This window comes from Zingiber officinale, chromosome 4A (genome assembly GCF_018446385.1).
Source record: "Zingiber officinale cultivar Zhangliang chromosome 4A, Zo_v1.1, whole genome shotgun sequence".
In the NCBI taxonomy this organism is placed as follows: Eukaryota; Viridiplantae; Streptophyta; class Magnoliopsida; order Zingiberales; family Zingiberaceae; genus Zingiber; species Zingiber officinale.
The window spans coordinates 79,108,279-79,125,044 of record NC_055992.1 but is presented as its reverse complement, the minus strand read 5'-3'; the positions used below and the strand labels follow the sequence as shown (position 1 = coordinate 79,125,044).

At 39.0% G+C, this 16,766-nt stretch overlaps 1 protein-coding gene across 1 annotated transcript; it reads left to right on the top strand.

The window, feature by feature from the left end:
- Positions 1 to 9,400: 9,400 nt before the first annotated feature.
- On the top strand, positions 9,401 to 9,991 carry LOC121972456 (UPF0496 protein 1-like). The gene has a single exon (XM_042524124.1). It carries the CDS (start codon positions 9,401 to 9,403, stop codon positions 9,989 to 9,991), a length of 591 nt encoding a protein of 196 aa, XP_042380058.1.
- The last annotated feature ends 6,775 nt before the right edge of the window (positions 9,992 to 16,766 follow it).

Sequence of the window (16,766 nt, the reverse complement as noted above, 5' to 3'; positions counted from 1 at the left end):
ACCCCGAGAATTCATAGATGTCTGACTTGGAGGATGAGTCTGAGAACGTGGCCTTCAGGGTCTTGTATCTGGAGGATTCTGGCTTCTTGTACTTTACCTTTTCCTTCTCTTTCTGCTTGCTCTTCAATTTAGGGTAGTCATCCTTGATGTGCCCTTCTTCATTGTAATTGTAGCAACGGACTGTCCTTCTCTTTTGATGATGTTTACTTGACTGCAATCTAAATTTGTTAGATTTAAAAAACTTATTAAATCATCTTATCATTAATGCAGCTTCGGATTCGTTGATCAAGGCTTCGGAGTCAGAATCGTTTATTCTTGCCTTTAGGGCAATTTTCTGACTAGTCTTCTCTACTCCATTGGGCTCTGTAAATCGAGATTCATGAAGTTCAAAAGTAGAAAACAAATTTTCAAAAGTACTTACCTCGAAGTCCTTAGAGATGTAGTATGCATCTACTAAGGACGCCCATTCTGGAGTTCTGGGGAAGGCGCTGAGCGCATACCGGATCGAGTCTCGGTTTGTTAATTCTTCTCCAAGGTTGCTTAGTTGAGTTATTAGCTCCTTAATCCTGGCTTGGAGTTGTGCTACCTTCTCACCTTGGTTCATCAGGATGTTCGTAAGTTGGGTCCGGAGGATATCACGTCTTGCAAGCTTCGCTTCGAATGTACCATCGTGAAGCTCCAGGAATTTTTCCCAGAAGTCTTTCACGCAGTCGTAGCTTTTGATTTAATTTACCTCTTGTGGTGGAAGCACGCTAAGCAAGTGGAATTCTGCCTTTCCGTTGGCGATAAAATCGGCATGCGCCTTCTTGCTCCACTGATGCTCTTCTTTGTCTTTCGGAACTTCAAAACCATATTTCATAGTTAGTAAAATATCGAAGTTAGTTTTAAAAAATACCTCCATCCGGCATTTCCATGTTGCAAAGTCTCCGTCAAACTTCGGGGGATGAATGCTTGTTCCAGCCATCTTCTTGATCTTCATGCTTCAGTCGGCGGTTAGTCCTTCTGAGGCGGTCTGGCTCTGATAGCAATTGTAGGTGCAGCGGAGGCCGGCAAGAGGGGGGTGAATTGCCTGAAAAAATAAAAGTATACCCTCCTCGTCTTTCAACTCAAACAGATAGCAACAATAATAAAAATAAAAAGCAGAAATAGAAGAGTGACAGAATTTTAACTTGGTTACAACCTAGGGGGTTGTTAATTCAAGGCGGTCAGAAATCGCACTAGCAGAGTCTCCTTCACTGTAGGCGGAGAAGTCTTTTTTACACACTTAGAGCGCTCACTAATTACTAGGAATGAATATAGAGTTGATGATTGAATTAATGAATAATTCCTAGCTCCAGGGGCCTTTATATAGCCTCTGGAAATTCTATCTCGGAGGTCCAAGGTGCCTCGAATAGCGGTCCAAGGCGCCTCTAATGGAGTGAGCGGATAGAACTCTATTCGCAACACAAATGGTCATTTTGACCAGATGAAGGCGCCTTCATTAAGCCTTGAAGGTGCCTTCAAGGTGAAGGCGCCTTCAAGCCATGATGAAGGCGCCTTGAGCAGGTTTTCCAGCATACTCGCTTCTCAGCTTCAACATCCGAAGTTCCGTTCTTTTGGGTGATTCCGGGCAACCGAAATAGGGCTCACCTGAACCCAATTTTTGGCCTTCTCTTCGAGCAGTCTTCCGACTAGGCTTAACGTCCCTCGAACACTGCGCACGTTGTTCTCGCCCATCAATGTACTCTTCCGCAGCTCTCTCATCCTTCGGACACACCGAGCCCGTCGGCTCCCTTCCTATGTCGTCCTTCTCGCTAACTGCATCTTCCACTCAACTTCCTGCGCTCCTAAGCTCCTGCACACTCAGACACAGGGATCAAACACAAAGCAGGACCTAACCAACTTGGTTGATCACATCAAAACAACCACGGGGTTTAACAAATTAAACTTAATCAATAAATACAAACTAAAAACAATCAATTAATCAAAATCAAAATTATTTAAAATCAAACTTAAATCAAAATTAAGTAAAAGTCAATCAAGCATCTCATAATCACCCATAGGTATAACATGATTGACAACCTAGACTGGATGAGATTGAGAATAAGGGGATGAACTCAATCAATCTATTTTACAATCCTTTTAAATTGGATCCAAATCAAATACTTTATGTGTAGCAACATAACGATTTAGACCAATGGATTCTAGATAGTGGATGCTCCAGACACATGACTGGAGACTGATTGAAGTTCACTAAGCTAAAACTCAAAAGCTTAGGGTCAGTTGCGTTCGGTAACGACGGTACACTTAAGGTAATCGGAACAGGTAATATTGAACTGAGTTTTGATTTTTTTTTATTCAAAAAGTTCTATTGGTTGATAAATTAAATTTTAACGTACTTAGCAAAAGTCAACTATGTGACTCTGGGTACTTAGTAACATTTTCAGACTCCGAATGTTTAATTAAAAATGTCAAAAATCCTAAAATAACACTTAAGGGAACTAAGAAAAAGAATATCTACACAATTAACCTACTAACCTCCTCACTCAAGTGTCTATTAACACAACAAGAGGAGACTAAATTGTGGCACAGAAGATTGGGTCACACACATATCACACTCATTTCAAAAATGAGTCAAAATGGCTTAGTTAGAGGTCTATCCAAATTAAAAAATTTAGAAAATACAATCTGTAATACTTGTCAACAAGGAAAATAAACTAAGTAAGCCCACAAGTCAACCAACCTGAATCAAACTAACTTAATACTTGAGCTCCTACACTTAGACCTATTTGATTCACATGGAGCCAAGTTACTAAGCATAAACCAATACTGTTTGGTCATAATTGATGATTACGTAAGTTTTACTTGGGTAAAATTTTTAAAAACCAAGGATGAAACCCTTGAGATCTTTAAGACTTTTTGTAAATTAATAGAACATGAAAAATACACCAAAATAAAAAAAAAATTAGAAGTGACCATGGAGGGGAATTTGACAATTATAGGTTTAATGAATTTTGTCAAACAAATAGATACAATCATGAATTATTATGTCCTAGAACCCCCCAACAAAATGGTCTATTAGAATGAAAAAATAGAACACTACAAGAGGCTTCTAGAACTATGTTAAATGAATATAGCCTAATTAATCAATTTTGGGCCGAAGCAATAAATACAGCATGTTACATCCATAATAGAATTTTAATCAATAAATTTCAAAATAAAACTTCATATGAAATATATTATAATAAAATCCCTAACTTAAATTATTTAAAGGTGTTTGGATGTAAAGTCCATATACTAAACACTAAGGACTATTTAGAAAAATTTACATCAAAATCAACAATAGGAATCTTTTTAGGGTACTCCACAACTAGTAGGGCTTATAGAGTCTATAACAAAAATACCCTAAAAGTTGAAGAAACAACTAATGTGATTTTTAATGAAGAAAATAATTTACCTAATTCAATAAATGGAAATATTAATCAAAATACAAGAAACATATATGATGATGAAGATATTCAAATTAAACCTAAACCTAAAGAATCACAAGAATCAATTGTTGACTCTAACATAAGGCCTTCTAGAATAAGTTCTAATCACCTGTTTGACCAAATTTTGAGTGATCCAACCCTAAGAGTTCAAACTTGATCATCATATAGAAACCTTAGTCAAATAGCTCTAATTTCCAAAATTGAACCCAAGACTATAGAAGAAGCCTTACCTGACCCAAACTGGATAATTGCAATGCAATAGAAACTAGCTCAATTTGAAAGAAACCAAGTTTGAGAAGTTGTACTTAAACCCATATATAAATCCATAATTGACACTAAGTGGATATTTAGAAATAAACTAGATGATAAGGGTGAAATAGTAAGAAACAAGGTTGAACTAGTAGCAATGCGATTCAGCCAAGTAAATGGTTAGATTATGATGAAACCTATGTACCTGTGGCTAGACTTGAATCCATCAGGATGTTGTTATCCTATGCAGAATATAAAGGATTCAAGTTATACCAAATAGATGCAAAATGTACATTCTTAAATGAATTCATCAAAGAAGAAGTTTATGTAAATCAACCCCCAAGATTTGAGGATTTAGACCACCCAAACCATGTCTTTAGGTTAAAGAAAGTCTTATATGGACTAAAACAAGAACCTAGGGCCTGCTATAAACAACTATCAATTTATTTAATATCCAAGAGATTCAACCAAGGACAAATAGATCAAACTTTATTTGTTAAAGTCATAGAAAAATACATCTTTATAGCTTAGATTTATGTAGATGACATAATTTTTGGTTCAACTAATACTAATTTTTTTTTAAAATTTATTAAATTAATGGAAAGTAAATTTGAAATGAGCCGAGTAGGAGAACTTAACTTTTTATTAGGCTTACAAATAAAACAATCAAAAGAAGGAATATTTTTTTTTTAAAACAAAATATGCTAAGGAATTAATTAAAAAGTTTGGAATGGAAAATTTTAAAAATATAAATACCTCAATGACAACTAATGTTAAAATTGACTCTAACTTAGAAGGAAAATCAATAAACTTGAAATATTATAGAAGTGCAATAGGGAGTCTACTATACCTAACTGTAAGTCAACCTGATATTTTATTTACAGTAAGTATGTGCGTTAGGTACTAATCTTGTGCAAAAGAATCACAACTAACTAATGTAAAATGAATACTTATTACATTAAGGGAACCCTAAGTGTAGGACTTGAGTACCCTAGGATTAGCACATTTGACTTAGTTGGGTACTCTAACTCAGATTGTAACACTCCAATTTTCTCAATTAGAGTCCTAAAAGTAATTTAAAAATATTTAATAATGCTATAGAAATATTCTAGGGATTTTTAGAAATTTTTAGAGTATTTTTATGCAATTTTTGGAGGTAGTTTGGTATTTTTACTAAACGAAGGAAGTTTTGTCAAAAAATGTCCAAGCCGAGGTTCGAACCAGCGACCTTTGACTCGGTCAAAACCCAGCTGACCAAGTGTGCTGGCGGTCATTGCTGGTAAAATAGGAAGTGAAATTTATTTAAGCAATGATTTAAAACAGAAAATAAAAAGGGGGTTCGGCAGGATTCGAACCCACGACTCCAACCACGAGCCAAGCAGCGACTGACCAATTGTTCATGCGGCCAGTTCTATTTAGAATAGGTAGCAAACTTATTTAACAAGTTAACAGAACACCTAGTAATAAAAGGAGAACTTAGGTGTTAATTTCCCGGGACCTAAATTCTCTCCTCTCCTCTTCTCGTGACGGCGTCGGCTCTTCTCATCTCGGGTGAAAACGCAACGGGATTAGGGCATCACTCCGGCGGCCGGTCGAGGGGGTTCTCCGAGAGCCATCTACACCTTCGTGATCCCCTCGTCGAGAAGAGCAAGAGGGTGCAAGGAGAGGTCAAGAGCTCGAGTTTTCCCCGAAGCCCTAGCTGCCTTCTTCCCGGCTGTGAGTGCAAGAACGCAAGGGTAAGCGCTCTCACCTGCAGTAAGAATAGTTTTCGGATCTAGTTCTTTTTAAATTCGAAGAATAATGTGAGTTGGTTGATGGTAAGGGTCATGATTCGTTTCCTTCTGTGTTGCCGATGCTTCAAATTTCTGTATGACATCTGTTGGTTAAAATGCTTGACTGAGATGCATTCTAATTCAGTACCATTGTGCAAGTTGTGCGGTTTCTTCTTGTTGAACTGAGTTTCAGAACGGGTTTTGGCGATGAAGTTGTTGTTTCCTCTGTTTTCCCCTCGGACGAAGGTTTTGGTTCAATTTCTTCATTAGATAGTTAGGTTTGATTGGTACTGCTCTTGTTCTCTTTATTATTTCCTAAATTTTGAACAGATAGGTGGGGTTTGATTTGTTCCGGTTCTTTTCTGGCACATGGAGATTTCGGTCAGATTATGGTAGATGTTTCAAGTGTTGATCGAATTCTGCTTTAGGTTACTAGCGCAGCTGGTTGTGAATTTTATTTGTTGATAATGGAATTCATTGAGTCTGCTGTAACTTGTGGATTGGGTTTGATTTGCATGTTTTGTTTTATGATGCAATGGGTTTGAACAAGTTTTATATAGGTTTCAAGCTTTAGCAGGTTTCAGTTTTTAATGGCTATGTCTAGCGTTTTGGTTTCTTTTAAGTTCCAGCAAGTTTTGGCCTTTGTTTGTGCTATGTATGAGATAGGAACAACCTCATTTGAAGCTTAGAACAGCCTAGTCCTCTTGTGCTTTACGATGAACAAGAATAGCCCCCCTTGGAGCTTGTTGCAGTCTGAATTTTAATGGTTTCAATTTATGTTGCTGATTCCGTGAATTTCATTCTGTTAACTTTGTAGTATTAGTATTTTATCTCACTGCCATGTATAAGAATGGAATTTTTAATGAATAATGCAGTAAGGTAGTTTGTGGCTATTAGTCTTTTGTCTAAAGGACTTATAGGAATGAACAATCCAGTTCTGTGAATTTTGATTTGCTTTAGAGATTATAGTCTAGAAATTTATTAGCTAAGAATGCAGAATTCTGAGTAGCATGTTATGTAGATTCTTAGTTAAGCTCTGTATTAGGAGTAGGCTTGTATCATATTCATGTAGCAATGCAGATTTTTCAATTCGTAGTAGAGCAGATTTTTGTTTTGTAGCATGCAGATTTTTGTTAGTTATATATGCAGATTTCTATTTAAGCTTCAAGGCAGGTTCTGTTAAAGCTTATAGTATGCAGAATTTTGTAGCGTAGTATGCAGAACTTTAGTGCAGTTTAGATCTCTTGGTTGTGCAGTTTAGTACTTCAATGTTAGAAATTGTTTTAAACATTTTAGTTCTTTTTAAGAAGTATTCATTTATTAGAAGTATTAACAAGTATAAGAAAGATAAAGAAAAGAAAGAAAAAAGCCAAGGCCTTAAATAGATCCCAAAGTCAAGACTTTAGGGATGTTGGCACACAAGGTGCTAAAGAAAGTGCCGAGACATTATATATTAGAAGTATTAAAAGATAACAAGTATTTTACTTTTATCAGTGGCACTGTGCTGGACTCTCAGTTGTCCTTGGGTTGGGCTCCCATAGTCGTCCCTAGGTTTAGATAACCTAGTAGTAACGGCACGGCTGACGGTCGACGGTTGACGACCCGAGGGTTGCCAAATGGGCCGCCAAATGGGTCGTGTCGTTACAATAGTAAACCCTACTAGATTCGGGACTAGCTATCTTGGGTCTAGTTAGGGATGCGCGCATAGCAAGTACAGTTGCCGGGCCCAAGAAGAAAGTTAATTATTATTTTGAAGTATTATAATTATAAGTTTTTGAACAAGTAAAATAAGTTTCACATCAGTATAAAAGTATTAAAGGATAAGTTTTTAACAAGTGAGATAAAAGAATAAGTTTAGAACAAATGAATTAAGTTTCACTTTGTTTTAAAATCAGCAAGTTTAGTTTTCTTTTATGCTAGCATGTTATTTAGATTAGCTTACTGTTCTTTACTATTAGAAGAGCATGAGTAGCCTTACATGTTTAACATTTCAGTATGTTTATTTCTTTTACTAGTAGATGAGCATGAGTAGTTTTCCTTTTGACCATTCAGTTTTAGTTTTCAGTATATTCACATGCATATCGAGATTTTGTGAGTTAGATAACGCTTACTAAGTAAATTTTGCTTATAGATTGCATTTCCTCTTACTGCAGATAAAGGTAAAGGGAAGCTATAGTCAGAAGGAAAGCGACAAGGTGGCGCGGATGGTGTGTGATGCCAGGACTATGGAAGAGACTTGGGACGTTATTAAGTTTTCCGCATTTTAGTAATTAATAAACATTTGGAGTTGTATTTTAAGTTCATGTCATTTGAGATTATTTTTGTTTAGATTGCATGGAGATGTGTTCTGTTTAATAAGTAGAGATTTTGATGTTTGTCACTTATTTAACTTTGTGAGTGTTGGGTAAATATATTCCAGCCACCTGTGGCTGATGTATCTTATGTTTGTATCTCAGTTTAAGGTCACCGGTACAGGGGAGACTCTGCCGAAATTTTTTGGTAGAGACTCCTCGTGATTTCGATCATACCGGTTAAGTAGAGTTAGTAGTTAAGTAATGGTCACCCTTAAAGTGTAGTAGTAGTAAGAAGGGTGGTCGTTACACAGACTATGCTGGGTGCAAACTAGATAGAAAGGTACAAGTGAAAGCTACCAACTTCAAGGTCAGTGCCTAGTAAGCTGGTTAAGCAGAAAGTAACACTATGTTACTCTATCCACTACTGAAGCAGAGTACATAGCAATGGGAGAATGTGCATCTTAATTACTATGGATGATGCACACTTTAAAGGACTAGCAATTAGATTATAAAAATATAAAAATTTTAATTGATAACATAAGCTCCATCAACTTATCTAAAAATCCAATCCACCACTCAAGGACTAAACACATAGAAGTAAAACATCATTATGTAAGGGATTATGTAGCTAAGGGTGACATTATAATTGACTATGTTGAGTCTAAGTCAAACCTAACTGATGTTTTCACAAAACCCTTACCTAAACTTAAGTCAAACCTAGCTAACATTGCACTTAGAAGATAATTAGGTATGTACTTAGTAGAATTGATTTTAATACTTTCAAATTTATTCCTTTATATTATTGCTCTTTCAAAAGCAATGATTTTTTTCAAAAATCAGCTTGGTTTTAAAATTCTAAGAAAAATGTTTTTAAAATTCTAATTTTATTTGCATTTTTAAAAGATTGGACTTAGCCTATATATCTACCCCCTAGAAAGTATGTACCCCTAGGTTTTAGCTAGAGCATCTCACTAGCACACTAGGAATACCTTGCTTGTGTATGACAAACCACTATAACAAAAATGTTAACAGACAACACTCTAAAGACAACAGTTTTAAGAGAAACCGTTACAAATTTGCTCAAAGACAATGGTTTTTGACAAAACCATTGTCTTTGAACTCCCCATTAAATATAAAAGACAACGGTTTTGTGAAAACTGTTGTCATTGAGTGACTTCTTTTTAAATCAACAACAAGTTTTACAATGGTTTCTAAAACCGTTGTCTTTAAGCATGTTTTTAGGGGCTACGACAACAGTTTTGATAAAGCCGTTGTATTTGACTTTGGTCATTTTTCCCTCACAATTTTGCTTTCCCTCTCTTTGAATATCTTTTAGCGTTGTGTTTTCCCCTTCACATTCTCGAACCCTAGCCATTTTTCTTTCCCTCTCCTCATACAATCTCTTCACACCATCCTGTCGATCGCACGCCGGTAAGGGGTGACGCCTCCGCTGGATCTTCCTCCACGACGGTGTGCTCTCCTCTCGTCAAGTTGCTAATCTGGCTCTTGTTTATTTCTTCGATCCATTCGCTTTTCCCCTTTAGACTTCGGATTTTCCATCGTTTTTAGCGGTAAAAATCTCAACTTGTTTACATCATTTTTCCTAGATCCTTAGATGGGAGCTCAACACAGCACGAGGCCGCACAACCTAGCTGTTGCAGATGCCGGCGCCGGTGGAGGAGATGGCCACGCGCACCTCCCGTGTCTGGTGAAGCTGATGTCTTACAAGGAGGCCTACCGCCTCAATCCCGAGCTCGAGATCTTTGACTCCACACTCCCGCAATGCACCTGTCGCGCCATCCCCACCCTCACCAATGGCATCCAGGTCCATTCCCTCTCCCTCGATTCCCTCAGGGAGATAACCGGCTGCCTCCTCAAGATGAACCAAGAGGTGGTCAAGGTCATCCTTGATTGCAAGCACGATGTGTGGAAGAACACCGAGCTCTTCGACCTCGTCGAGGATTACTTCTGCACTACCCTCAAAAAGTGCCTCACTAAAGCTCGTGACAACCAGCTCATCCTCCAAGTCGCGCTGCAGCGTTTCACCGAGGAGGAGGAGGACCACAAAGGTGACAATGCGAGGAACTCTCATACTCTGACGGAGCTGAGGTGCTTCAAGTCGGCCAGAGATCCCTTCATGGAAGAGTTCTTCAAGGCTTTTCGGTCTATCCACCACCAGCAACTCCAGATGCCCGACAAAATGTAGACGAGAAAGAACAAGCTGGACAAGAAGCTCAAATCCATCAAGGCCTAGAGGAAAGTCTTGAGAATCATCTTCACGGCCACATTGACCACCTTCTTGATCTGCTCGATAGTTACCGCTACCATAGTCGCCCCGCCTGTTGCTGCAATTATGGCCGCAGCTACAGCCATCCCGATTGGATCGATGGGGAAGTGGATCGATTTGCTGCTCAAGGATTACCAGAATGCTTTGATTAATTAAAAAATATTTAAATGTGAATTATTCGTTAACAATTTTTTATTAACATTGGGAAAGTCGAACCTTTCAAATGAGCCATCATCTCTATCACTGCCCGGTGCGTCTTTACGTTGCTGGTCAAAGTTGCTTCTATTATCATAGGCTTTCCTCCTTACTGCACCTTCTCACTAACTTCTCCTCATCTCTCGTACCGTCCCTTGTTTCTTTGTTTTCATGCTTTCCCGAGTCCTCCCTTCCACCCACACTGTTGGTTGCTACACCTAGATTCCGTTCTGTTTGTTAGTTAGAGCCCTAGAGCCAATCATTTTATGATTGTACGGACTCATGTATATCATATTCTTGTATATTAATAAAGTCATTTGTTTGGTTATTATACTTATTTATATTAGTGCCAAATAGACTAAGTATAATAGCGTCCTTGAGTAGAAGCTTCATACCTATATCAATCGATTAGTTGAATCGATAGTGAGATGATATAGGGAACACTACTCTAAATCATTCCTAGTCGAGTATTAGCATTCAGGGACAATGTTAATACAATAAGACTAGCATGTAGGTCAGCTCGATGACTTGATCTCACAAGTCATGGATATAGAGATATCAAGCTGACACATGGGTATGCATTAGAGAATGTATACTGAATGACCCGCCATGAGAAAGTATCATGGATCGTTATATGAGTGTCATATACTTTCTCATGTGGCTATTAGTATGACTATTAGTCCTTAGACCTGAAGTCACCATGGATCCCTACATAAGGAGTTATGTACTTTAGTTTCGTCAAACGTCACCCGTAACTGGGTGGACTATAAAGGCGATTACTGGGTATATAACGAATTATGTAGAGGGATGTGAGTGATGTAGATGGGATCTATCCCTCCCATATGACGGGAGCGACATCGGTATTCTTGATAGAGTGAGACCACTAAGTGCATGGTTATGCCCAAATGAGTCAACATTAGATGTTGAGCTCATTTGATCGAATGAGTCTAACTGTGAGTTCAAGATTTAGATTGATTAGAGGATGACACGGTCTATGCCTCATATTGATCAATCTAGATGTCTAGGATAGAAGGACACTTGTCATTATTTTGTGAGTAGTCACAATTGGTAGTCACAAGGTGATGTCGGATCTCGACATTCTTGTAACTTGGGTAGTAATGATGTGTTGCTAGATACCGCTCATTACTTATGCTCTTAAATGGGTTTAGGGCATTGCCAACGTTACAAGAACCTATAGGGTCACACACTTAGGACAATTAGGTGGAGATTAGGTTCATATGATGAACCAAGAGGATTAGATTCATTTGATGAATCAAATTGGATTAAGAGTAATCCTAATTGGGCTAACTTGAGTTCGACTCAAGTTGATTCATGTGTTAAATGAGTCTAATTTAGATTTTGACTCATTGAATCAATTTAATTTAATGAATTAGATTCATTATATTAAGTTGGCTCGAATCAAATGGTTGGATTAGATCCACCATGGTAGAGATTGAGTCAAGTTTGACTTGACTTGAGAAGGAAGACCAAAGGTCAATTTTGACTTGACCTTTTTGCCACCTCATTGGTGAGTTGGCATTAGGTGGACCAATAATGATGTTCCACATCATCATGGGTGCCACCTCATGGAAGTAACAAAGCCACTCTCTTAATGGTTTCATATTAATTGCAATTAATGCAATTAATGTGATTTTATGGTTTCATATTAATTGCAATTAATGCAATTAATGTGAATTTTGAAATGTGGCCGGCCACTTGGTTTTTGGGTGAAAAATTCATTTTTCATTCACTTGTGTGCATCTTCCTCCTTCTCCTCTTAAGCTCTCCCTCTCCTCCTCCCTTGGCCGAACCACATAGGTGCTAGCACACCTTGGTTTTTGGTCATCTCCATCTAGTGTGTCCGTGTGGATACTTCTAGAGGACCGACGCTTGACGGTCTTGAGATCCGGCATCATTTGGACGAGCGGGAACGCGAAGGGCATCGCATCAAGGGTAAACACTTTTTCTCATAGATCTAAGTAGTAGATCAGTTTTTGAACTCGTACAAGAAATAGTTTTTCGAATTTTTATACGAATCTTTGCACGGATCTACGGCTTTGGGTCCTTCGGGGTTTCCGCGACGCGAAAACGCGGTTTTCGTGGCTCGAAGAACCCAACAGTGGTATCAGAGCCACGTGCAAAGACTTGTACGAGTTAGTTTTTGGTTTTTGGAAAACAAAAAGCTTCTGTGATTTTCTGTAAAAATTCAATTTTTATGTTTTTATGGGTAATTTTTCCTTATAGGCGAAGCACAAGTGTCTCGGCACTTGTAGGCTTCGGCTATCGGGAAGAATTTTCCCAAACGGCTTCGTTTCGACCCAAAATCTTTTGGGACAGCGGACTCGGGTGCCTTTAGATCACAACGGAGCAACTCACGATGGTTAGATCGTGGGTAGGGGCGCTGCCCCTAACCCCGCAAGGGGATTTGCTCCGCGATCGCTAAAAACGAACCCGTCGGGAAGATTTTTCCGAAACGGTAATGTCTCGCCCAAATCGTTTTGGGACAGCGGGTTTAGGCACTGTTGGATCGCAAAGGAACCCTCGCGATGGTTAGATCGCGGGTAGGGGCGCTGCCCCTGGCCCCGCAAGGGGATCCGTTCTGCGATTGCGCCCAAACCGCTAAACGGGACCGCCGGGAAGTTTTACATGTAAAATTGTAAAATTAATTTTAAAATTATAGAAAATTATGAAAATATATAATTTTGAATTATATATATTAATTTGTGATAGTCATGGCCCAAAGCCCAATATGATTGGTTGTGTTGTAATTCATAATACGGCTTACGTGCCGTGATGTGTTTTCGCGTGTTGTATTTATTATTATTCGTGACCTGCGCGTCGTGCCTTCTCTTTTATTCTTGTTGTAAATTAGATTTAGACTCGAATGTAACTCGAGTTTCAAATTGTAATGTACAAATTGGAGCGGTGGAGGGTCCACACGAGACGGAGTTCCGAGGCGGGCACGAGCAACACAAGGTGGTCAAAGGGAGGCGCTTGGAGAAGCTGTTGACCCTAGGTTGACCAATCGATCTTCTCATTGGCTTGAGAAGATCGTAGTAGGGCCATGACTAAATCACAAATAGATTAATTAATTAATTATTATGTATTTGATGCATGTTTAATAATTAATTAATTAATTAGTGCCTTAACGATTAGATTAGATCTAAGTCATGCACATGATGCACCCTTGCGATTAGATTAGATCTAAGTCGTGCACAAGATGCATTCTTCTCGATTAGATTAGATCTAGATCGAACCAACTCTAAAATGCCTAACCGTGCCGTGATACCTATCACTACCTCGATCACATGTATTGTTGAATCTGCCAAAGCAGAGCAATACATATTATCTTGGTAGGGTACGGAGGGACAATCTTGGTCCCGTCTATCAACGCATGGGTGAATAAAAACTCAATTAGATTGAGTATTCATAGTTCCTCGGTTGGATCGAGTCAACTATAGGCATTCTTCCAATAGTTGGAAAGATAGGTCAAAATCACATCTATATTAACTCTCGGGCGTATTAGCCAAAGCTAACTCGAGTTTTAATATAAATGCGGATATTGATTCTATAAACAAGAGTTGCATAGAGATGTAATTGGTAATCGTTACCTACCGATCATACTAAGCCTTGGGCGTATTAGCCAAAGCTAACTCAAGGGTTAGTATGATGTGGATCTTGTCCCACAAGAATTATATAATTCAGTGGGAGCATCATTTAATTAAAAGGCCTAATTAAATGACTTTTAAAAGAATATGATATTTATTTCTGCAAAGTTTTCTGTTGTAGATAACCATGACATCAAATACGAACATTTTCTCTCTGCGATCTGCCCTTAAGAAGGACAAGCTCAACGGAGCAAATTTCCTGGACTGGTACAGGAACCTGAGAATAGTTCTCACCCAAGAACGTAAACTGTACATTCTGGAGCAGCCCATTCCGGAGGCTCCTCCTGCCACTGCCATGCGAGCAGACCGAGAAGCTTACAAGAAGCATCAAGATGACGCATTAGATGTGTCTTGTCTTATGCTCGCAACCATGAACTCTGAGCTTCAGAAGCAACATGAGTTGATGAGCGCTTACGATATGGTTGAACATCTTTGTCACCTATATCAAGGACAAGCAAGGCACTGGAAGAGGAACTCCAAAGAATACCTGGAAGATCTTAAGAAGAAGAGAAATAAGATTTCTACTTCAGGTATAAATGTTATAGAAGTCAACCTCTCTATTTCTTCATCGTGGGTATTAGATACCGTGCTTTGCACATTTGTACTAATGTACAAGCCCTGAGGAAGCAGGGCATTGACGAAGGTGAGATAGACCTACGAGTAGGCAATGGAGCACGGGTTGCTGCTGTTGCTTTGTAGGAACTTATCACTATCTCTGCCCTCTGGGCTTGTACTAGATTTAGATGATTGTTGTTATGTGCCTGCTCTTACTAAGAACATAGTTTCAGTTTCTTGTTTAGACAAGAAAGGATACTCTTTTATAATAAAAGACAAATGTTGTTCTGTTTATTTGAAAGATATGTTCTATTGTAGTGCACCACTAATAAACGGACTCTATATTCTAGACCTTGAGAGCCCTATCTATAACATTAGTACCAAGAGGTTCAAGTCAAATGACTTGAACCAAACATACCTCTAGCATTGTCGCTTAGGTCATATAAATGACAAGCGCTTATCCCAGCTCCATAAGGATGGTTTGCTGGACTCATTTGATTTAGAATCATATGAGGTATGCGAGTCATGCCTACGAGGCAAGATGACCAATACCCCCTTTAGTGGGCATAGCGAGAGAGCAACTGATTTGTTAGGACTCATACATAGTGATGTATGTGGCCCTTTCAATGTTGCTGCTAGAGGCGGTTATAGATACTTCATCACATTTACTGATGATTTTAGTAGATACGGTTATGTGTACTTGATGACACATAAGTCTGAATCCTTTGAAAAGTTCAAAGAATTCAAGAATGAAGTACAGAACCAGCTTGGCAAGAGTATTAAGGTACTTCGATCAGATCGAGGTGGTGAATACTTAAGCCATGAGTTTCGTGACTACTTAGCTGAGTGTGGGATTTTATCTCAACTCACTCCTCCTGGAACACCACAGTGGAATGGTGTATCCGAAAGGAGGAATCGTACCTTATTAGATATGGTACGATCTATGATGAGTCACACAGATCTTCCGACATATCTATGGGGATATGCTCTAGACACGGCAGCTTTCATACTCAACCGAGTTCCATCAAAGGCCGTGATAAAGACACCATATAGGATATGGACTGGGAGAGATGCCCAAGTGTCTTTCATGAGGATTTGGGGTTGTGAGGCTTACGTTCGACGTCAAGTCTCAGACAAGTTAGGACCCAAATCCGACAAGTGATATTTCATCGGATATCCCAAGGAAACTAAGGGATATTACTTCTACATTCCCAGTCAGCACAAGGTAGTTGTGGCAAAGACTGGGGTCTTTCTAGAAAGGGATTTTGTTTCTAGAAAGACTAGTGGGAGCACGTTCGATCTTGAAGAAGTTCAAGATGCGAACAATAGCACTGATGCCTCGATGGAAATTGAACTGGAACCACAAAGTGTTGTGGATGATGTTGTTCCACAAGGAGTTGAGGAACAACAACCAGTTCAAGTAGACATACCTCTTCGCAGGTCTGATAGGGTACGTCGTCAGCCTGAGAGATACTCATTTATCTTGTCTGACCATGATGACATTGTGCTCATAGAGGATGAGCCTACCACCTATCAGGAAGCTGTGATGAGACCAGATTCTGAGAAATAGATAGAGGCAATGAGATCCGAGATAGAATCCATGTACACCAACCAAGTATGGACTTTGGTTGATCCACCTGAAGGGGTAAAACCCATTGGGTGCAAGTGGGTCTTTAAGAGAAAGACTGACATGGATGGACTTATCTATAAGGGTCGCTTGGTAGCTAAAGGTTTCAAGCAGATTCATGGTATTGACTATGATGAAACCTTTTCTCCAGTAGCGATGTTTAAGTCCATTCGGATCATGCTTGCTATTGCAGCCTACCATGACTATGAGATATGGAAGATGGATGTCAAAACCGTGTTTCTGAATGGAAACCTACTCAAGGATGTGTACATGACACAACCTGAGGGTTTTGTAGATCCACAGCATACTCGTAGAGTATGCAAGCTGCATAGGTCCATTTATGGACTAAAGCAAGCTTCTCGGAGCTGGAATCTTCGATTCGATGATGCGATCAAACAGTTTGGTTTCATCAAGAACGAAGATGAGCCTTGTGTCTACAAGAAGGTTGTAGGGGACATAGTTGTCTTCCTCATATTGTATGCGGATGACATACTACTCATTGGGAAGGACATCCCTATGCTTCAATCTGTCAAGACATGGCTAGGGAGTTGCTTCTCAATGAAGGACTTAGATGAGGCATCCCGCATTCTAGGGATACAGATCTATAGAGATAGATCTAAGAGATTGCTTGGCCTAAGTCAGAGTACAT